General features: G+C 50.3%; 1 protein-coding gene across 1 annotated transcript; it reads left to right on the forward strand.

Annotated features, from left to right (window-relative positions):
• Positions 1–1,269: 1,269 nt before the first annotated feature.
• ZIC4 (Zic family member 4) lies at positions 1,270–22,069 on the forward strand. Its single transcript, XM_057316024.1, has 5 exons — positions 1,270–1,543; positions 5,170–5,254; positions 11,628–12,245; positions 16,819–17,137; positions 19,226–22,069. Coding segments are annotated over exons 2-5 (1,008 nt in total). The 5' UTR covers positions 1,270–1,543; positions 5,170–5,184; the 3' UTR covers positions 19,227–22,069.
• Positions 22,070–22,529: the final 460 nt, after the last annotated feature.

Below are 22,529 nucleotides of genomic sequence, written 5' to 3' on the forward strand. Positions count from 1 at the left end.
GAAAGGTAGAGGAGTATGGCACTTAAAAGCAGGGAAAAAAAAATCCCTGTGACTCAATCAATTAAGGCGAGCAACATTTATGCATTTCAAAAAATGCACGCAGATGCGGGGGGTTGGGGGACGAAGGTTGCATTTCTCGAAGCTCTGTTTAAAACCCACAGCCCAGGCCGAGGGTTTAGCTGAAGCGTCTGCATATTCATTAGGTCTAATTATTTTCTAGTAAGGAAAACACAAAAAGCCAAGAGTCGGAATCCTTCAATTTGCCCTTTGTTTCTAACTTCATTTGGCTTCTTTGCAGCTGAATCAGAGCCCTAAACTCTTCTCAGACAAAGAAACCTCAACTCATCCTTTCACTGGCAGCCCCGTTAGGAAACTCACCAGTGCCCCGGCAGAGGAAAATGAAAATGAATATTTTTTTGCCCAGTCGCCCGCACTGGCCTCACCGGCTGGAAGAAGGCAGGGTCAGTGTCGGCCTCTCCTTGCCTTTTTAATTTTCTGGTCTTTTCATCGACTAGATCTCGCTTGGTGTTGGCGAGCTGAGTTGCCCTTTCCCTGGGCTCTCCCGGCTAAAAACTCGACTTGTGCATCTGGGATGGTTTCCCGGTGTCTGAAGGGACCTGGCTAGCGTTTGCACTTATTGTGCTGGGAAATAGAAATTTGAGAAAGAAAAAAAAATCATATGTTCTGTCTCCAGCAACAAGTCTGAGTATAGCAGCCCAGCATTCCCCGCCAACTGAGTGGAACCGGTACGGGGAACAGAGGGAAAGGGCTAGGACTTGAGGGGTGGTTTTTCAAAGCAAACAAAACAAACAAACAAACAAAAAACCAAAACAAAAAACAAACTAGTATACAGGTTGTTCAAAAAGATGTATCAGAACTATTCAGTCTTTTCTGTTGCCTACAAAGGGAAGTTGAATCTTGCCTCCACTGCAGTTGTAAAAACCGTATTTGCAAGGAGAAGTTTTCTCTAGAGGCTGTAGTGCTCTCACTAGGGAGAACAAATATTGAACCCACCTCGCCTGCCGTTCAAAAAAAAAAAAAAAAAAAAAACACAAGGGAGGGGACCTGAGGGGAATGGTAGCTGTTGGGAGGGGGAGAGGGAAAGTAATTCTTCAAAAAAGAAAAGTCAGTCTTCTCTCTCCAGTCCGTGGAAAATCCAAGGGGAACGTTGACAAGAGGGTATTTTTAGGAAACGCTTCCAAATACACAGGGTAAGAGTGAATGTGAGAAAAAAAAAAAAAGTTGTGGGTTGTAGAAGTTATCAAGTGGGATTTGCGGCGCTCTCTGCAGGAAACGCAAGCGGCTCCAGTTCAAAGCCACATGCACCAACGTGACATATAAGCCATTAAAATATCATCCTGACGGCTCATTTCTGCTTCATCATACATTCCCTAACTGCTTCCCGAAGCTGGAAAAGGAGAAATGAAGGATGACCGCCTCGCTGGAACTGCAAAAGAGAGGCTTGGAGGGGTTTGTGGTTCCCCCTCCGCCACCCCAAAGTGATGTGCAGAAATGAGGCGATCCCGGCAACAGGTGGAGCAGGGTAAGTGCCTGAGTCCAGGGGGCAGATAGACGGGACCTGTACCGCCAGCTGCTGGGTACCAAGCGCCCTTAGCGGGCCCATTGGCACCCAAACCCCACCAGGGAAAGAGGCCCAGCTAGACTTTCTCCCCATCTCCTCCCTCATTAGCCCCCCAACCGTGAGTATAGGCCCCACCCCATTGACACTGAGGGGAGGAGGGGGCCCTTCCGTGGAGGGGCAGCGCTGGGGATGAGTCCATCTTTTCTTCCCAGGGAGGGGGGGCAAGAAGGACTAATGGGGCTCCCACTGGCACCCGGACCTAGAGCAGCTTGTTGCCCACCCGCATTTCCTCCCCTCCTGGTAAACTGCCTGGGTGCCCCACCGTGGGCACAAGTAGGGGAGTCGTGGCGGAGAGCTTCCTTTGCTCCAAGTGAGCGGGACCCTCGCCAGGAGAAGGGCCCTGCAGGCTGCTTCTCCGTTCTGCTCCTGCAGGATGGCAGGGAGGGACTCGGCTTCCCCTTTCCAGGGTCAATGGAGCTAAGTTAGCCAGGCTGGCAGCAAGATGATGGGACTTCTCCGCCCCAACCTGACGGCAGATGCCGGCTGGGTCCGCCGCGGAGCCGGGATCCTCGCCCTCGGGCATCCTGGTCCTGCCTCAGGAAGTTGACCGCTGGGATCCGCTCTCTGCGCGCGGCCGGCCATGGGTTTGGGACTTGGATTTCTTTCTTCCGAATGCGAACGAGGGCTATGACTAGCTCTCTGGGGAGCAGGCCTCAGCCGCCTAGAATTCTGGGCACCAACTTAGACATCTAGGGACACAGGAAATTAGGGACAAGTGAGGCAGGAACAGAGGTGGGCTGTGAAAGAAAGCTAGGACTGCTTCAAAGGCTTGACCGGAAAGTTTGGGGTTGATGAATGAGGTTGGTTGTCCGTGGGAACAGCTGGGAATCAGCGAGGTCTTAGGAATGGAGAAGGGGCGTTGAAGGGCTTCACCTTGGCGGGCACTGTCCATTGGAGACTCCCTTTGGATTCCAAGGTCGTATTTCTACCCTCTTATGGACAGCACCGGCCGGCCTCAGAGCGACCCAAAACAAGGCACCAACTTCCTTCCCTCTATCTAGCTGCGGGCAGGTGGGGGTGGGGAATGTTCAAAGGGAAGGCTAAATGTCCTGGCTGATCCTTCAGGCGACCCACTATTGCAGACCCTACTCTGGGCACAAGAAGGTCACCCAGCCTTCAGCCTGAAGTCGGAGCCAGGGAAACCCGAGCTAATTCCTTTAGGGAACAGAAGAATGAGAAAAGGCCGTCGCACAACCCAGCCTTGCTGCCCAACTTCCTGGGGCTGGACTGCCCGATGGAGAGGAGTCAGGGAGACGCCGGGGCAGCTGGCAACAGCAGACTGTGGCCAGAAGCCGGGCGCCTTTTAGGTTTTTGCTTGAGAGCTCCCAGACAGGCGGAAGGGCCCCTGCTCTGCACCCGCCCCGCTGCGCTGTGGCTGAGAGGCCGGCATCCCTTTGCCTGAGCGCCTGCGGGTTAATCAGTGTGGAGCAGCGGTGATGGCTCCCGGACTGAAATCTCTGGCTTGGGAAGCGGGCTGTAGGTGACCTCTGACCTTGGGCAGGCCTAAGCCCTCTCGGGAGACCCCACAACGTACAACCTTGGTGTTTCCCCAAAATAAAACGGTGCTTTATGCGCGTACCCACGGGCCCACCTGCTTGTCTCTCCTCAAGAAAGATCAATTACCGCCCCTTGGCTGGCACCCTTTCCTCTTCTCAAGGTGTGAGGAGGAAGGTAGATTCCAGTAAGTCTCCAGGTTGTGCTCCTGACTCCAGATTAAGTGGCCGCGGGAGTTTGGGGAGACAAATCAGAAGCAGTCATTTGAGGGAAACCTCGCCAAGCATTTTCAGAGCTGTTATATCCCTGGGTTGGTGGGGATCTCAGGTCCAGGGTCCCAGGGATTGCCCCCATATTCTTTAACCCCACCTTCAGTGAGATAACTGGCTTGCTAATTGGACTCAGAGTTTGAACCAAAGGAGAAGATTTTTACTTTGGTTCCCTTCACCAGTCCGGTAACGGAGCTACTACAGAGAAGCTTACAGTGCCAGTTGCCTGCCCGAAGTCCAGTCTCTGCATTTGTTGGCATGCCTGTAGGTTGGTAATGCAGGATCTGGGGGAAGAAGTGACCCAGGCCTCTTGGGGGGGGGGGGGAACTTGGGCAGCATTGTAGTGGACAGGCCTCTCTAGGGAAACTCACACCCATTTCCCTCTGAGGCAAAAAGTAAATTCTATTAGTTCCAACCAACCAGGACTTTTCCCGTGCCAGACATCCTGCCATGAGGAAATTTCAGAGCGAGGATGCCCAGCATGCCACCTTTCTGTAGGAATGTAAAGTTGGGCCTCCTTTCTTTCCTGATTTGTGCAGGAAGGAGCTTATTACTTTTGGGGACAGAAGCCTTTTGGTTAGAAAGAATTGAAAATAAATAAAACCCTCTGGGAAAAGGTGAGTCTATCCCCCACCCCCCCCTCAGGCTTAGACCTAGAAAAGAATGGAGAGGGAAGGGTGAAAACACATTAAGCCCAGATTGGGGGTTGAGGGAGAGAGAAAGAGATCTTTGAGCATAGAGAATTGGAAGGCCTTTGAGATAGCGGAGCCCCATTTGGATTTGGTCTGTGGTTCAACAAGTTAAACAATCGCTTGTTCTGTGGGCTGGAGTGTCAAGACAGGCAGACGTCCTCATTGACAGAGGGCGTGCTGTGTTTGTCCAGCCTGAGACCTTTTCAATGACTGTTTGTCTTTCTAGGCCAAATCGAGGGTTGGGGCTGGGTGGATCGCCTCTGCTTGGCTGTTGCACTGTCTTTAGTGTTGCCTGACAGATGCAAAGGTCCCCAGGATGGGTTTCAGGCTTTAAGATGGCCAAAGGCTTGGTAGCATTATCCACAAAGTGAATTTGATAAGGAATGCAAATATAAAAGGGGGTTTGAAGGTATTTCTGACATTCTTAACTAAGCAATGGAGACAACTAGGACCAGATGATAGTTTATTCTTTTTTTTCTATTCTGATGAATTTTATATTAACTTAAAAAAATCAATCAATGATGATTTCCAAATGGGTTTGGGGGTGAAAGCCATATGCCGGTTCCATACCACTGTGGGCAAGATCTACAAATTTACAAAGAAATTTCTCTCTTCTCAATTCCAATACTTGTACCTCAATTTTTAACCTGCCAACGTCCCAGAGGACACCCAGCCCTCCCCATTACATTTCACTAAACTCAGAAGACTTAAAGAAAATAATGGGAATTTCTCATACAATTAATTCAAATTCTAGAAGTTAGAGGTGTTTGAATGCTGACTGGTGCTTAAATTCTACCTATAAGGGAAATCAACAAATGAGTTACACCAAAAAAAAAATCTAGTAGGGAAATGATTTTTAATATTTTTTATCACAAAGGATATATCATTTTGCAATAAATATGGGTAATTCCCAGCAGAATCCTTTTCTTACCCTTTTAAATTTGAAAATAGTCTAAGAAAGACTGAAAGACTCTTCAGACCAGCACTGATACATTCAGGCCACACAATCTTGCCATACAAACATGTATAACATTGTTTAACTAGTGACTGTCCCTCTTTTCTTCCCAAACAGGTTCAAAGTCAGAAAATGAGATACAAGACTTCCTTGGTGATGAGGAAAAGATTACGGCTTTACCGAAACTCCCTGAAAGAGTCCAGTAAGTTAAAATCCTCTTTTGAATATTGGTTTGCTGAAGTTATTTTTTTAAGTGGGGAATTTTGTTTTGTCTTTTGGTTATGTTGGGTTGTGAGCTTGGAGGTGTTTCTTGAGTTCCAATGAAACTGAGAACAACACCTTGGTGTTTGATGCATTTGCACACAAATCAGCAACACAACGTCCCACCAGCAGCCAGCTAATCCCCCTCAATGCCTACTCATCTGGACATTCTAGAATTAATATTTGACGACTCTCTCATTGAAACAACAACCCCTGACCTTCTGTAGTTCCACTGTCACATTATTCTATGACATATTCATCTTGAATTCATTTCCAGACGATTTGATTGGAATGAGGTTTGACATGTATTGGCTTCCATGAAAGGAGCAGACTTTGATCTCGGTGATGGGGTTTACATGATATGCATCATCTTGACCAGGGACACCAGCCTTCTGCAATGTGGCGGCAACTACGTTCCCACAATGTGGTGTCTGAACAGGGAGTGACTGACAGCCGCTCTGTCAGGAATACCTTCATTGTGAAGAATTTAATTTAATATTCCATTTAGAATAAGCATATGATTTAGGGTTGGGTGTTTTCCCTTCCAGGCGCTTCTAGTTTCCCTCATTTCATTCAACTACACCACCAGCTGATGGTTGCCTCCAAGGTATTCCCTTGTTGAAAGGAAAAGCAACCTTCTTAACAAAAGTTAAATGGACAACTCAGGAAATGGCTTTCTTCTATTATTTTGGAATAATTTGATGGCAGAATTCTCAAGAGGGATGTGCTTATTATGTAAATTCAGTTGTTTTAATTCCTCAGTGCTATTCTGGAAGATCCTTTGACCATGTTTCTTAATCTTTTGTCAAAAGATATTTAGCAGAAACTTTGTTTAGAAATTAAATTTTATCCAAGTATATTTTCTTCCATACTCAGTTCCATTAATGATGATTAAAGCTCAAACTTCCATAGCAGAGGACAGGAATAGCTTCCTTTATCTCCAAAATCCTAGATCTCATCTCCTTTGTACAATTTGGGCTAGGGCGTACGGTGGGCTCCTGGGGCTTAAGTTATTTATTTATTTTTTTGTAAGACTAGAGACAACCTTTAACTTCAGGAATCTAAAGTCTGTCTGTGAATAGCCTATAAAGAGACTTGTCCCTTGTTTTGGGTGGTAACCTGGCTAGAAACAGGGAAGAAGGGACTGAACAAATGACAGCAGATCTAGATGCAGAACATTCAAACAAGGCTTGTTCTTGGCCAGGCTCTGTGCAGTGGCCCTTAGCTCCTGGGATCCTGCTCTGAACATAACCTGCAACGGATAATCACCGTTTAGCATTTCTTAAAATATCAAAGTGGAAAAATAGCCCAGCTATTGATCTGAAACCTCCCCTATTTCTTTCCCTCCAAAGGAGAGAGGTCAGACATTCCCCTATTGGAGCCAGTAATGGGAGGAGCTCTGGCAGATTGTAGGGCCACCAAATGTCCTATTTCTATGGAACAGGACTAAAAATCACTTTAGTATCTGCTGTTGCTTTGACCAGGCTGAGGTGAACAAAGGTGCTTAGGGCAGGATTTGGGGCACTGGATGGATGTTTGGTGCCTGGTGGTGAAACTTGTTCCAAACAGGCCCCTACAAAAGCCTCTAGTGCATCTTTGCCTTCTGCTGAAGATCTCTGAGCTGCAGAATGAGTCTCTTTTTTTCTGCAAATCAAGCAGGAAAGTAAACTCAACAATGCTGTAACCCCCAGCACGGTTAGAAATAGAATGCTCCTGGGGCACCTGGGTGGCTCGGCTCAACTGGTTAGGCGGCTGCCTTCCTGGGTGGCTCGGCTCAACTGGTTAGGCGGCTGCCTTCGGCTCAGGTCATGATCCCAGGGTCCTGGGATCCAGCCCCACATTGGGCTCCTTGCTCTGGGGAGCCTGCTTCTCCCTCTCCTTCTGCCTGCTGCTCCCCCAGCTTGTGTTCTGTCTCTCTCTCTGTCGAGTAAATAAAATCTTTAAAAAAGAAAAGAAAAGAAATAGAATGCTCCAGCTGAGCATTTGGTATTGGGAGTCAGGGTGATGAGATAACTTTCTGAAAGAGAGGAACACCACTCCTCAGCCTGCCCTATCAAGTCAATGAAATCTGGTCTCTTTCCTACCTGGCACTGGAAGACTCCAAAGAAACAGCTCTGAAAACTAAAATATGCCTCCCTGCCATCAGTGCCCCACCTGTCATCTACGGTTAGCTGGATACTGCTTTGGGCCTTATTTCAGAGCTATGCCTTGAAGATCCTTATGTAATTACCCAGAGTTCCCTGTCTATAAATGTTAGTGGATAAATGGATTTTTTTTTTTTTTTCTCCCTGTCTCTGTCCCTGGGAAAATGTCCCTCTGGGAGAATTCCTGGCCCCATTTCTGTGTTTAGCTAACGTGCAAACCATGTGGCTCCAAGGAACTTGTAAGGATTAGTGACCTGCAGGTCAAGTAACCCCTGGCTACTCAAGAAGCATCTACCCAGGATGGGTCCATATGTTTTTAGTACTTCAAGAGAATGCTGCATCTGGGAAGGAGTTCCATGGGGCCAGGTTACTGTCCGTGCATTTGGCTGAATCAGATATATCTGCCCTTTCACTGTTGGCACAAAAAGCCACACACATGTCCAAAGTTTTGCAAGGGTAAAGTTAGTATGAGTATGCTGCATACTAACACTCTACAAGTATAAAACCTCTGCTTCTTATCCCCAGAATCTACAGTGCTTAGAACTCAGGAATCCACAAACTTGGAAGGGGAAAATTGCATCTTTATTTTCACCATGTTCTAATGGAAAGTTACAGGTTTTTTTCTAACACACGTGTTGTTAACAAAAACAGGACTATTAGAGTTCACTGGCATCACAAGGCTTCCAAAAGGGTCCCTACACTAAAACAACCTAAATACCCATGTTTTATGCTGTTATTCAAAGCTTTTGATGCAGGTGTGGTCACAGTGTTTATATTAAGGGATCCATTTTTGTGCAAATCAGAGATTTAATGAAAGCAAAAGTGGATGATGGGTTTGACAAACATCCTAAACAGTAGGTTGTAGATCACGGAGGTTCATGCGGGAAGGAAAATATTTTTATTGCTGGACTACTGCAGAAGTATCCCTGCTCTTAGCCCTGAACGCTACCGGAGGAGTTGACTAAGCTCTATGTTGAGAGATGGTTAGGAGAAACAGCTGGGCAAGGGATCCCAGGTAGGGACACACTCCTTTTGGGTTGGAGGGTTGTTTTTCTGGTTTTGTTTTTGTTTTTTTGGGGTTTGTGTTTGTTTGTTCATTTGTCTTTAGGAGGCCTTCACGTGTTCAGCCCAGACTTGCCTAGACAACTGCAACATTCAACACACACCTGAGTTGGGGGGAGCCCTGACCACTCTGAGACCCAACATGACCATCACTTTGAGGAAGGGAAAACAGGGCAGGGGACAGGAGAGGAGGCTTCTATGAGCAGAAGGGTAAATTCCAGAAGATGAGAGTATGGGAGAAGGTAAAATCCAGGAAGGAGACAAATCCTCAAAGTCTTGTCTCAACACTAAGTAGAAGTCCTTGGTTTCTAGAGCAGAAGGGATTTGGCTGTCAAAAGCACTCCTTCAACTTACTCTTCTCTTCCCTTCTCTCTCTCTTTCTTTCTTTCTTTCTTTCTTTCTTTCTTTCTTTCTTTCTTTCTTCTTTCTCTTCTTTCCTTCCTTCCTTCCTTCCTTCCTTCCTTTTTTTTTTTTTTTTTAATGCTAACACAGCATCTATTGGTTGTTTGCTTAAGCTCTTCCGGCCAGCCAGAGGAGCAGAAACACCTGGACTTGTCAAAGCCAGGAAAATTGTGGAAGTTAATCCCTCGCTAAAATGCGGCCTGAGCAGGGAACAAAGCATTAAATGAAGACAGTCTCAAAGAATCTGCCAACCATGATAAATAAGTTAATTATTTTTAAAAATTTAAAAGAAACCCCCTTTTACTGACTAGGAAATGTATAAGAAAAGTTCTTGATGCTGGGGATGAGTGGGGCAGCTTAATCAACTCAGTCAGACTTCCTTGCAATCTGTCCAAACTTCTCACCTCTGCTAGGGATACAGGGTCTTTTACTCAATCCTTAAAACTTCTCTTAAAAATCCAAGCAAAGAAGCATTTCTTTGCTTTGGAGTCGCTTTCTTTGGCCGCTAGGGAGGCCCAAGTACTTAAGTTGGCATTTTTGGCTACAGAGAGCAAGGCAGGCGTCAGGGCGAGCAGCCCTTTAAATCGCCAAGCTCTGCAGCCGGCCCTAGCCAGTCCGCGGAGCAAACAAAGGACACTCCCCCATGTTCAAGCAGTACTAAGCTAGGCCAAAACGGAAAGGTTTTTTTGTTTTTTGTTTTTTGTTTTCGTTTTATTTTCCCGCCGGCCGACCCCACCCCAAAACGGCGGATCCTCAGCTCGGGAGGGCGTCGCGTGAGAGCAGGCCGTGGGTCCCGCAGTCCCTTGCACAGCCTGGGCGGGGGAACTTGTCGTCCACTCTTCCCAGAGCCCTGAAGGCTAGCGAGGGGAGGGGAGGGGCAGAGTCTTCGGCCCCAGGCAACAAGTGGTGGGAGCTGAAAGTGGAAGTGATCCCAAGGTCCTTTCCCAGAGGCTTCATTTGGCGGCAGGGTCCAGAGCTCAAGACCGCAAACTGACTCGGGGAGACTCTGGGGGTGAGGGAGGACCTATTTCTTCTTGCAGCATGCCCCTCGCCTTTGTTTCTTTGGCCAGCCAGCCCGCGAGGCGAAGGGATTTGTGGTGGAGAGGATTCTTAGCCCCTATTGGGAGGGTAGCGTGGGTTCGAGGCCAGCCTCTCCCAGGTCATCACTGCCTCAGGCGCGCTCTGGCTCGGGTCTGGGCGGGATTCTTGGGTTCACGGGGTCTCCGAGCTCGGCTGGCACTTGGGAGGGGGTGGCAAGGCCAAGTGGAAAGAATAGAGTGGGGAGGGGGGAAAGGGGAGGGAAGAATAAAGAATCTAAGGAAATGAGAGAGAGAAACGAAGGACACAAGAAATTTCGGCGAAAGCGAGAAAATAAAGCTCAAGGGCTGCTAGGCTAGGAGTTCCTCCGCTCACGGTCGCATAGTCTGCAGTCCCTGAAAACAGGCCCCCGCCTCCTCCGGCTCCTGGGACAAACTGATGAAGCAGGCTTCCAATCCCCGCGAGTCCTGTGGTGCCCTTCAGCCCCGGTCGGGCTGGATCTGCCCGTCTAATAACCCGAGTACTTTACGTACAGTGCAACACCCCCTCCCTAAAGTCGTGGTGAAAGAAGGCATAACCCGGCCCCGCTCACTTCCAGGAGCAGTGAGGCAGAGCAGATCTACTCAGCTTTCGAGAAAGGAGGGGGAGGGGGCTCAAGAGGAGAGAAAAGAATCCGTGCCCGGGTCAGAGCGCATGAGCAGTAGAAGCAAGAACTGCTGGGGGTAGGGTGCGGTGAGGTGGAGTGGCGCGGGAGCAGGAGAGGGAGGGAGGGAGGAAGGAGAGAGAGAGAGAGAGAGAGAGAGAGTGTGTGTGTGTGTGTGTCCGCGTGCGGCGGGACCTGTCATTGCTGACGTCGGGCTGGGCTGCGGGCCAACAGGCGACCTAGGTGATTGTTCCTCTCCGCGGGCCCGGGCCGCGGCCCCGAATCTCTATTCACTTCCTCTCGCGTCCCGCTGCTACCTCTGTAGTGTACGGGATTTCAAGTAGGCATTAAAGACCGAGGTGTGTGGGGCGGGGGGGACACAACCCGAAACTTGAGGGGAGAAAAAAAAAACTTTGCATAAGTTTTTTGTGGTGTTCTTTCCCCTCCCCGCTGTCAGGTGACTGGTGTGAACGGCCTGACCTAAGGGAGCTCTGGGGAGCCCGGGACGGGATGCAGCAGGCCGCGCTCTCCCAGCCGAGCTGGGCACTGAAATTAGTATATATGACCCGGACGCTTCCGCACCACCACCGCTTAAAACATTACCATTTGCCTCACCTCCATTCCCCCGCAGGGCTCCACGACCCCGATCTTCCCAGGGAGTTGGCTGCCAAAGCACGCTTGGGGCGCAGGTCGGACCCTTCTGGAGCAGAGCCCAGAGCCCCCCAGAAACCCACAAACTCAGCACTGCGCACCCTCCTGCCCTTTCCACCTGCCCCGCAGCCTCCATCCTTCTCCCGCTCATGGAGAGGCAGGGGTTTCTACCAAACTGCCGCCCAGCCGGTACTCAGCGGAGGCGCTGGGCCTCTCGCTGTCCACTCGGTTCGCAGCCGCCTCTGTCTGGCTCCCGGTCCCGGTGCTGACGGCAGAGGCCGTAGTGTGGCTGGGCTGGGCCTGCCCCCCGGGGCCTGGTGGAATGCTCAGCCCACGCCGCCCGTTCTCACGCGCGCTATTTGTCTCAACAACAGGTAGCAGCTCCGGACACCATGGCCCCCAGCTTGCTGCCGCCTCCAGCCCCTCGGTGTTCCCGGGCCTTCAAGAGCAGCCGCCCCAGGCCTCCCCCAGCAGCACTTTGAATGGACTCCTGCGTCTGGGGTTCCCTGGAGACATGTACGCGCGACCCGAACCCTTTGCGCCGGGGCCGGTGGCCCGCAGCGACGCCCTGGCAGCTGCCGCGGCCCTGCATAGCTACGGGGGCATGAACCTGACCGTGAACCTCGCCGCTCCCCACGGTCCCGGCGCCTTCTTCCGCTACATGCGCCAGCCGATCAAACAGGAGCTCATCTGCAAGTGGCTGGCAGCGGATAGCCCCGCGGCCCCGCGCCTCTGCTCCAAAACTTTCAGCACCATGCACGAGCTGGTCACGCACGTCACCGTGGAACACGTCGGCGGCCCGGAGCAGGCCAACCACATCTGCTTCTGGGAGGAGTGTCCGCGCCAGGGCAAGCCCTTTAAAGCCAAATACAAACTTGTAAATCACATCCGCGTGCACACGGGCGAGAAGCCCTTCCCCTGTCCTTTCCCGGGGTGTGGGAAGGTCTTTGCTAGATCAGAAAATCTCAAAATACACAAAAGAACTCACACAGGTCAGTATTCGGCACTGTCTGTCTTGTGCGGACCCTCTGGGGAAGAAGGCGGCCTCTTCTGGGCCCTGGGGGCTGGATTTCCTCAAGTTCCATCTGGGAGGAGGGGGGATATCTTGGTGTTTCCATGAGCCAAGTCCATAAAATATTAATTATGCCCTTCTATTAGAATCACAGAAGTTTCCTGAGGCTGTGTGTGGGGAGGATAGTGCGGGATTTTTGCTCTTGAGGAGGGGGCGAGTGTGAACGCGCTTGGGTCTCTGTGTGTAAATGTGTGTTCCCTGATTCAAGTTTGATTTTCAGGTTTTTAAAATGGCACTGTTCCCCCAAAGTCATAAAGACAGAACCAATTTGATTTTCCTGATCCTTTTGGAATCCTGTTGAAAGAACTCTTTGGTGGGGTGGGCTTGATAACCTGACCACCACCTGCACTGAGGGGTCATGAGGCCCTTGGTGCCTTTAGGATTTAGGGTCTCATGGGCTAACTTCGCCCCCATTTTGGAGCCTTGGTGACCTGACACTTTGGACGTTTGACAAACCCTTTTGCTTTAGCAGAGACCCAAGGAGACTCATCTGCCTTAAATGTCATTTACCGAGCTGTTAAGTGAAATGGGGACATGTGTCAACCACATCTGTTAGTTCTAGTTAACAGAAAGAAAAGGAGCCTGCTCAAGAGCATGCAAAGTTGAACTCCTCTGGCCAGAAGCATCTCTAATTAATGCAATTGCAAGGAGAAAGTTTTCACACTTCCCAGAACAGCCTGTGAAGTTACATTAATTAGTTTAGCAGCCAACGTTGTACTCTCCCTAGCTAGGGTTTCCACACCCAGACTCCCTGGAAGTTTAAGAAGTCAACATCTCCCCTCCTCTATTTTGGGGGTAGGAGAAGGGGACTAGTGGGGAGAGAAGAGGATGAAATAAGTTCCAGCTTGGTTCCTCACTTCTCTTACTCTCTTGGAGCTCTCCCTTACCTCTATTATTGGTAGAAATATCGACAAGTATTAGTCAAAGGATTCCCCCGGGCTGGCACTGCTGGGGAAAGAAATTTGCAAATCCCGGTTTCTCCCTCAAACCTTGCAATCTCGGGAAAGGTCCCTGGCCATGACACTGGCACAGGCAGAGTCCAGACCAAAAGTTCACTCCTACTCCCCTACTTTCTTTCCATAGCATATCTAGAAATGTACAGTTTTCCCGAACTGCTTCCAATACACCCCCCCACACACCCACGCAAGCATTTGTTCCCCTTTCCCGCCCTCCGAGTTTTATCCCAGGGGAGGGGAGGACAAGTGAGGCCCTGATCACCTCCCACAGGCTCGCTACTCCAGGAGCTGACGGCCCGTACTGCGAAGATAGACGCGCAGTCCTGAGCCAGAGAAGGAACTCATTTTTAATGACAGGGGTTTTTTAAACAAACAAACTTTTACTGCTCTTTGCCGGCCTACTGTTTGAAGTCCATGAAGCAGAAAATGGTTAAATTCTTAGTGCAATCGACCTACAGCAGAGAAGCAAGTTCAGTGCGCCCGGGCTGGCTCAGGTTTGCGTCTATTCAGGACAGAATTCTAAGTGCGTCCTTTCCACTGGCAGTCCTGATTCATTATCGCTGGAGTCAAAAAAAAAAAAAAAAAAATCTACTGAGCCTCGCCTGCTCCGGCGTTTCCTTCAAACCCCCCTCCTAAGTAATGAAAAAAGAGAGAGAGAGAGAAAGAGAAACCAAAAAAAAATGCTTCTCAAATGGCAATAGACCTCACTACAAATTATTCATGAAGACAGTTCTCGATTCAACAGGAAAATAATTGCCTTTTCAAATATTAATGGCGTTTCATTTCCTCGAGTCGCGGAAGCGGCGAATAGGAGCTGATTTCCCAGGATTTGAGATTCTCCGGATCTGAATCCCAGGCCTGGCTTCGGAGACAGCTGCCCCAAGCCCATGCCGAAAGGTTTCACTTTGTGGCGGTCACAGCAATCCCGGAACAATGGTGCCGCCGCGAGGGAGACGCAGGCCAGCCGCCGCGCTCCAGCCGGACCCCGCCGCCTGCCCCCCTTCCCGGGGCCCTCAGCTGGGGGAGCGCCCCACCTTCCCAGTCAGTCTATAGAGAGAGGCAGGGCTGGGGATCCAAGGTAGAGAACAGTCTGCGCCTGGACACAGATGCTTGGTAACCTGGCCCAGCCACAAGTGCGAGAAAATGGCGCTAGCGGAACTGAGCCGCTGCTTCCGAACTTTGTCAGGCGGGTTTGGCTCAGGGCCTGGGAGGAGGCCTCTCCCGGCTGCTGAGCCTCTGGGAGGAGACTCCCGGCCTTTCAAGACTTAGCCCCAGGCTCGGGCCTCTCCGGAAGGGCTGCAGGGTCCTGGCCCAACCCTGCCTCTCCGCGTCCACCCACCCACCCAGGGCGCCGCGCCGGGACCTGATGGGGAGGGCGGGGGCGGGAGGCAGTGTATTGGGGGTGGGAGTGGGGGTGCGATGTTAGACAAGGGGTCCAGGGAGCCTCCTGCAGCTGGGGAGAGGCCGGGAGGGCGCGGGGGAGGGGGGCGGCCTCACCTGGCATCCCTGGGGCCTCCGAACTTCCAGGCTGCCCGAATTACGTTCAGTGCCCTGCTTTTTCCCTCTGCTCCTCATCTGGGATGAAATCATTGTTTCTGTTTTACGTGAATGTCCAACGAGGTGCTTGCAAATGGAATAAGTGTGGGGGGGAATATTTGGGGGGGGCAATCAACCTTAAATTCTATACCTCCTCTGTGTTCTCAGCGAATCTTGTTTTCTTTTGCAGGCCCTGAATTGCTTGATTCTTGTAAGTGATTTTAGAAAGAAAAGAAGGAAGGGAGAAAGAAAAGTTTTAGTTTTGCAGATGCCAAAAGGGATCAGAGGGGAGAAAACAAGGGGCAAATAGGGACACTGATGTATTCTGCATCTTTCTCGTTTTTGTTTTTAATAAACTGGTACCAATGTGCCGAGAAATGGCAGATGCCAGCACCGCCCAGTGTTCCACTGTACTAGCAGTACTCCTGCAGGGTTAGGACGCAGCGACCGGTCGGTGCCAGAACCCTGGGCTCACAATCCGCAGCCGCACCGAGGCGAGGGTTGTGCGCAAACCTTTGACTCCGCCTGAGCTTCAGCCCGGCGCAGGACTAGGGGCTTTGTTTGTTCAAACCTGCCCCAAAGCACCCGTCTTTCCTGGAAGCGGCGGGAGAAGCGACCACAAAGGCAACAGTCCTCCAGCCATGCATCTCTTTCTTAGCCAGACGCTTGGTAGCCTTTCTCTCAACCTAGGGCGCCCAGTGGCATCCATTTGTTTAAGACGCCTAGACACTTCCTCCCCACCTTTCCACAGCATCTGCAGCTCCAGGAAGAACCTGGGCTTCCAGGTTCTCGAGGTCCTTTCCACCCCTACATTCCAGCGAATCCAGCAGCGGGTGAGCTCCGGGATTGGGGCTCGGTCCTCGGCGAATATTTTTCCACCCTAACGCGCGCTCGCGCCTTCCCGCGGCTCTACAGGGCATCGCACCGCGGATCCGAGCCCCAGGCGGGTCTACCCCGGCTGCCCGCTTTTCTTCCTGGCCTGGTCTTATCTTAGCAGCTGCGCTCATCCGGAAGCCGCCGAGCTCAAGAGTACGATTATGGGAGAGGCCTCGGATCCCGCTTGGCCCGGGCATACCCTGCAGCGCCCGCCTCTCAGCTCAGACCTGCGAGGCCCGGCCGCCGGGCGTGGGTGGTCTGGGGAGGCTATTCGACCTCTCAAGTCATTTCGGACTGGGAGAGCCGGCTGCCCGCGGCAGTGTCTCCGGGAGGCCGCTGGAGCAGCGTAATAAAATGTTATTGCCGGCGCGCGTAACTGGAGGGATCCCGGACGGTTTAGGCAAGATTTGAAGAATGCTGCTAAATGTTTGCCCTCAGGGGGTAGAAGGGAAGGGGGAGGGGGCTCCATTTCCCGTAAAAATAGCGTCTGAAGTGAATCATTGCTCAGAATACCTTTCCCTGCAGCACGAATCCACAGTATGCATATGCCGTGTGCTTCGGCTGCGCGTCTTTAAATTATTCCATCGCCTTGGCGTTTGCACAAAACCTACTTTAGGAAACAATTTGGGCCATGGTGGGGTGTATGCGAGTTGGACCGCTGGGTGGGGTGTGTGTGTATGTGTGGGTGGTGGTGGCAGAGAGACGTTTGGCTAGAACCAGCAACTTTAAATTGAGCCGATGCTAGCTAGCTCCTCAGTCAACTCTATTCTCGGGCAAAGGTACTTCTTGGCTCCGAGTGGAGAAAATTTGGAGGAAAACAACCGGAGTGGATCAGGATGGAAACTCGACTAAGATGGAGTCTTTGTCGCTCCTCCTCCGTACCCTCCCCCATCACCCCCTAGCCCAGGCGGGAGAGGGGGAGGGGTGGCGGCGTGCCGCAGGAAGCTCGGTGCGCGTTCTGAGCGGGAGAAGGGGGTGCTGGTCCTGAGATGCCAACAGGAAAGAGGTTTTTGAAAATCTTCTGTGGGTCTTTTCCAAAAAATTAAAGAGAGATTGAGAAGGGTGGTGAGGCCCGGCCGGAGCCACGACCCACGCACACTAATGTCTCTGCGTTGCCTCCACCAGGGGAGAAGCCCTTCAGGTGCGAGTTCGAGGGCTGCGAGCGGCGCTTCGCCAACAGCAGCGACCGAAAGAAGCACTCGCACGTGCACACGAGCGACAAGCCATACACGTGCAAAGTGCGCGGCTGCGACAAGTGCTACACGCACCCCAGCTCGCTGCGTAAGCACATGAAGGTGCACGGGCGCTCACCGCCGCCGCCTAGTTCTGGCTACGACTCGGCCACGCAGTCTGCCCTCGTGTCGCCCTCGTCGGACTTCGGCCGCGAGCCCCCGGTGGCCTCCTCGGCGGCGGTGGTGGCGCGTGGCGCCGACCTGAGCGAATGGTACGTGTGTCAGGGCGCGGGCCCCGCCGCAGCTGCCCCCGCCGCACCCCCAAGCCCCCAGCCACCACCTGGCCCAGCCGCTGCCGCCGCCGCCGCCGCCGCCGGTATTAGGGCTGCCGCTGTGGTTGCCGCTTCCGGTACACTCACTGCTAGTCTAGGCGGGGTTATTGAGGCTTGAAGAGAGGGTGAGGAAGGAAGAAAGGAAGGGAGGGAGAGAGAAAGGAAGGTAACCCCTAAAGGTTGTTAGAGCTCGTCTAAGGTGTTGATATAATGTCCATTACTTTAAAATATAAATATGGTTCCCGTATTTATTCTACAATCACACCCAGCACCCTCCACCCACCCACACAGACGCCCTCATGACTGGGGAGCATGACCCCAGTGTTCGGGTAGAGAAAGTACAGAAAGACACAGGGAGAAGGAAAAAAAAGACACATTAGAAGAGTTTATGTGCAAACTTGGCAGCTGCAGGTGGTGAAATTAAGATCACACAGTCCTCTCCTGGTTCACAGAATGAGAAATGTTTTCCTCAAGGCCTGGGCGGCTCTGTTGCCACCCCTACTCCCTTCCCAGCCCCCATTCGGAGGCTCCTCCAAAGCTCCAATCGTAGAAGGTGTTAGAGGGAATTCCTGTGCCTAAGTTATCTTGCCTATTTCCTTCTACTTTTGCCTCCTGACATTTCCCCCCTCCAGCTATCCTTTGAAACAAAAATGTGCAAGTCACAGAAGCCAAATTTTCCAACTACTTATACAAAGGAGATAAAAGGGAAAGGGGCTTAAGCACCTTACCCTGGGCATCACACGCCACTCTCTCATGGACTGGCCCAAGCACACATATTTATCTGTCTGCCTGTCTGTCTGCCCCGTACACATTTTATACTGGGATTGTGTGGGAGTCCTAACAACAGAAAATGCAGACAGAAGAGTGCTAAGGGGCTTTTGGATTCAATACTCTGAAGACTCCCAGGACCAATCACCCTCTCCCCACAGCTTCCCCCCCCCCTTGTAGAGGCGCTGCCTGTGGAATATTGTGGGTGCTTGGCACTGGGGGTGCAGAGTGGGCCAATGACGTCACTGAGCCAAGGCCTCCACAGTGAAGGGATTTGGCCTAGGAAACAGTGTCTGAATAAATTACATCAATTCTGTGATGATCTTTGTAAAAAATCTCATAATTGTTGGTCTTATTTTTAAAAAGCCGTGCACGTGGTGGGGAGTAGATAAGAGAGATGAACTCTAATAATAAATGTTTTAAAGGTAAACACCAATGGATCTAGATTGAATGTGTATTCTATATGCTGGGTACCGGGTCCCCAGATAAAGAACCAGATGTTGGTGGCAGAGGAGAGGAAAGTTGCAATTGTTGCCAAGCAGGGGAGAAATCAGGGCCTGTTTCCCAGTCTACCACCCTCTGCAGGGAGGATGGGGCTGCTCCCAAATCCTTGCTAACATGAGGGAGGAGGGTAGAAAGAAAAAGAAGGGTGAAAAAGCTTTGGTTGCCCTACCCCAATCTCTTAAGAATTTAGACATAGGTAGGGCTGTGGTAGTCCTACCTAAGGGGATCCCCCTAGACTGTCCAACAAATAAGTCCAGTCTGCTGGGTTTTCTTCTACACTCTTCTCTTCAGACACTATTAGACAATTCTCACTCCTGCCCTGCAGCCCCACTTTCTTCAGATAAATGGTGTCCTAACTGTAGTGGGATTGTTTTAATTACCTCTAATAAAAACCAGAATCTTCCAAATATATCCTTAGCGAATCCATTCTTGTGGAAGTGGTACTGCAATCCCCTCCCCCACCCACCTCCCCCATACAATAGAGTCCAGAGGCCGCCTGGCCAAGGGCCGGCGGTCTGCAGCAAACAACTCGTTCCCATCAGGAAACACCCGCCCCACCACCAAGGTGCAGAGGGCATCTGAAGAACTTGCTTCTTGTGACGTTTAAACATTCTCCTCTCTCCAAATAGGACTCATTTCTTTCTCTTCTGTTTCTAGGCCCCGGTTTGCCTTCCATTGCAATCCAAAATAGTGAAATAAAATAAAAGTGCTTGGTCGGCCGCTAATAGCCTTTAATTTTTCATTTGCTTGTTACAGATGTCCACCGCGTTGCTCGCAAGGTAATCTCGCCCAACGCAGCTGAGCGCCCGCATCTAGCGCCTGAGACATCAAAGGGTCCGCGCACAAAGCAATGTTTCTTCGCCACGGTGCATCTTCATGGTAAGTTAGGATTTCTATGGCAATGGGCAAGTTGCACTGAAATCCTGAAAGGCTGAGCCTGGAGCCCGTCCAGGCTTTTCATTAAGGACATAATATTTACGTCTAACAGGCCTTTTTTCTTGTGTATACAAGTATATATTTTTGTTTGACGCGGACTAAATCATTTTCATTTAATTTCCGGTAAACAAAACCCACGCGAATGGGCACTTGTTCCCGATCATAATAAAAATGGATAATAATGTGAGGGAAGAAAAGGGCCGCTTGAATCGCCGCTCAGCCCCCTTTGTTTCTGCTTTCTGCGGTGATCAGAGGGCGCATTTGGGTTTGATGGCGAGTTTCTAAAGGCGAGGAAATGGTTTGTAAGAGGGGAAAGAAAAGGAGAAAGGTCTAATCAAGCTCGGGTTGTTCAAAGAGTCGGGTTTTGGGGTTGAAAGTGTGAGTTTGACGGTGCATCAGCATGCCGCGTTAGGCTCGCCATGGAAATGCGCGCGGGGAGCGGCCGCTTCAAAGGCGGCACACTTCACTGCAGACACTCTATTAAGATACATTTGCGCTGACCTTTGCTTTCACGCCATTTAATACTGTCACTGCGTTCTCCAGTATATACTTCCTCTTTGGGACCAGCCTGGCCCGCGTTTAGGGGTTCACCCCACACTCCTGTGGGGAGGGGTCGCTTTGGTGCCAGGGACGCTTTCAGGAAAGGGAGGAGCCGGACTCCGTACATCTTGACTGCGCCCCAAAGAAGCTCCAGGGTCAAGAGTAAATAACTCTAGGGCGATCTCGGAAGCTTAACAAATGAGCATCCCCAGCTCAGTTTTGTGCAAAGCGCCTCTCTGCAATTTGAGCAGGGTGGAGCCCTGAATTTGAAAGGGACTTGTGGAGGGGGCGCTCTGGATGAGTCTGAGGAGTTTAGACTGTGCCTTTGGGACATTTCCACTCTGGCCCCCAGAACAGCCCATTCTGCCCCTCCATCCCAGAAGTGTCTTGCAGTGCCCCCTCCCCCCCCCCACACACACACTTGTTTCTCCCTAGCGTGGGGCCTAGGATACCCCTCAAGCCTACTTTGGCGCTGGGCATGAACTCAAGAGCCCAAGGCCAAGGGGATAGGGAAGATGGCAGGAAAGTTAGAAGTCCATGTTCCCTTAATTGTCTTGTTGTTTATTTTATCCAAGTACCCCAGTGAATAGGGGAAAAATAAACACGGTGAAAAAAAAATCAAACAGTAGAGTCTTCTTTAGTGCCAGTCCTTGTGGTTGAATAAAAAGGATGGTCCGCTTTCTATTGAGCTGAGAAATCTTTGAAGTGGGAGTTATTATCTGAGACATTCCTGCTTGTCGTCCTAACAACGCTGATGAAACGTAAAAGGTTCTTTGTCAGCGATTTGTTCTCCTCTCTGTCAAACTCCCTCTGCTCGGTTAGTTTCAAACCGTTTCTAAAGAGATAAAATCAAACTTCTTTAAAAAAAATACATGCACGCTACACCAAATGATAACTTTAGGACTAAGTCCTGCTAAGGAAAAAACAAAAGCGACACAGAGACGTTAGGTCCAAGATCTGTGAAGGTGCGCAGATGTTGAGCCGCCCTTTGCACTGGCTTTGGGACATGGGGAAAGAGTGCAGAGAAGGTGTAGGCAGAGGGTACATACCCTAAGCACACACTGTGTGTTTGCTTCTCTCTGTACTGGCCTGCACTCATCAGTCCCAAGCGGGGTACTTGGATGAGCCTCCTTTGGGCACTCCTTAACTCCCAATATTCTTGCTAAGGATCCTTGGAACCTAAGGCTGCAGCCAACCAATTGTTAATATTTCCTGCTCCTTCAAAGACAATCCTCTTAAAAATAGACCCATTGTGTGTTTCTTTCCACTAGCAGCAAACAATCAGCAAGCCCTTTCTGCCATTAATAGAAAGTAGAGTGGCTTGAGGGAGAGATGTTTTTATAATTTCCTGTTTTCTTCAGAATCTTGGCAATTGGAGTTCAGAAAGTTCAGTTTACAAGATAGTGTCCCCAAAGTGCATGCAAATACCCTCCTCTCCCATCCGCATATGCAGTTCTTCATTGAATATTGTGCCCTGGAAAGAAAATTTCACCCTGTCTGGCTTTCCCCAAACCTCCCAATGTGGTTTTAAAGGTGGTTTAAATAAACAGGGATGTACTGGCCTCCCCACTCTGTGTGTGCTGAATAAATGATTTGTAAAGAAGTTTCCCCAAGCTGTAACCCATGCTGTTATTATAGTTGCTGCAAAATGTTGTCTCTTATATTGATTTTTATTTGTTTACTAGAGGTCCCCATATGTTTGTTTATATCGCTAATTTATGGGAAAATGTAATGATTGCAATGAATGTGAATTATACAGACAGGCAAATGTTTTGTAATCATAAATTCACACACACACACACACACACACACACACAAAGCTTGACTGAAACCTTAGACTATTTGGTACATCCTCATCCACACTGTTTGTGATTTATCAGCTCTCCCCTTAGATCCTTAAATTATGAACTAACCTGAAAGGGAAAAAAAAAAGTTGTTTTGTATTTGATTGAAAGTGATTGTTCAATGAAAAACATAGTTGAAAGCTGTGGCTTTAATCTTGCTGTAAATATGTAAAAATGAATTAAAATCTGTGATTCTCTTTCCCTCCAAAGAGCATTGTGTACATGGAGCTCCATTTTGCTATTTTCTTTGGTAATAAATGTTGTGATGTTTCCCTTCCTCTTTTGAATTCGAGTGTCCTGTTATTGCTTCATCATCTAGGGAGAGATTTGGGGCCCTCCTGAAGCCTCCAGTCCTTTTCCCTGACTTCCCTCACGGTTTTACAGAAACACCTCTGAAGCCTTGTAGTTTGGGGCAGCAAAAGGGAGGGACCCACTAAAGAGGCCATTGTGAAGGAGGCCTCCCTCGCCCCCAATTTCACCCCAGCAACACTGACATTCATCAACCAATTTACATCACAGAAGGGGCCAAAGTAAACCGACGCTCTCAACGTCTTCTGGAAAGGTAGCCTTCCCACTGCTCCGACGGAGGCGCACCCTCTCCCAAACCACCTTTGACTGGCCAGACAAAAGCCTAATGGCTGTCGGGAATAAACACTGGGACAGAAAAAAGGGTGAGCTGGCGTCAAGCCGTGCTTAAGCACTGATGGGTACCTCGGGCAAGTTGCCCGCAGGAGTCTTCC

Source organism: Ursus arctos, unplaced genomic scaffold (genome assembly GCF_023065955.2).
Source record: "Ursus arctos isolate Adak ecotype North America unplaced genomic scaffold, UrsArc2.0 scaffold_20, whole genome shotgun sequence".
Taxonomy (NCBI): Eukaryota; Metazoa; Chordata; class Mammalia; order Carnivora; family Ursidae; genus Ursus; species Ursus arctos.

Excerpts from the sequence above, each read along its gene's own strand:
- ZIC4 (XM_057316024.1), top strand. The coding sequence starts at position 5,185 with ATGAGATACAAGACTTCCTTGGTGATGAGGAAAAGATTACGGCTTTAC. Across the intron at positions 5,255-11,627 it reads AAACTCCCTGAAAGAGTCCA|GTAGCAGCTCCGGACACCAT; the intron begins GTAAGTTAAAAT and ends TCTCAACAACAG. Across the intron at positions 12,246-16,818 it reads ACACAAAAGAACTCACACAG|GGGAGAAGCCCTTCAGGTGC; the intron begins GTCAGTATTCGG and ends TGCCTCCACCAG.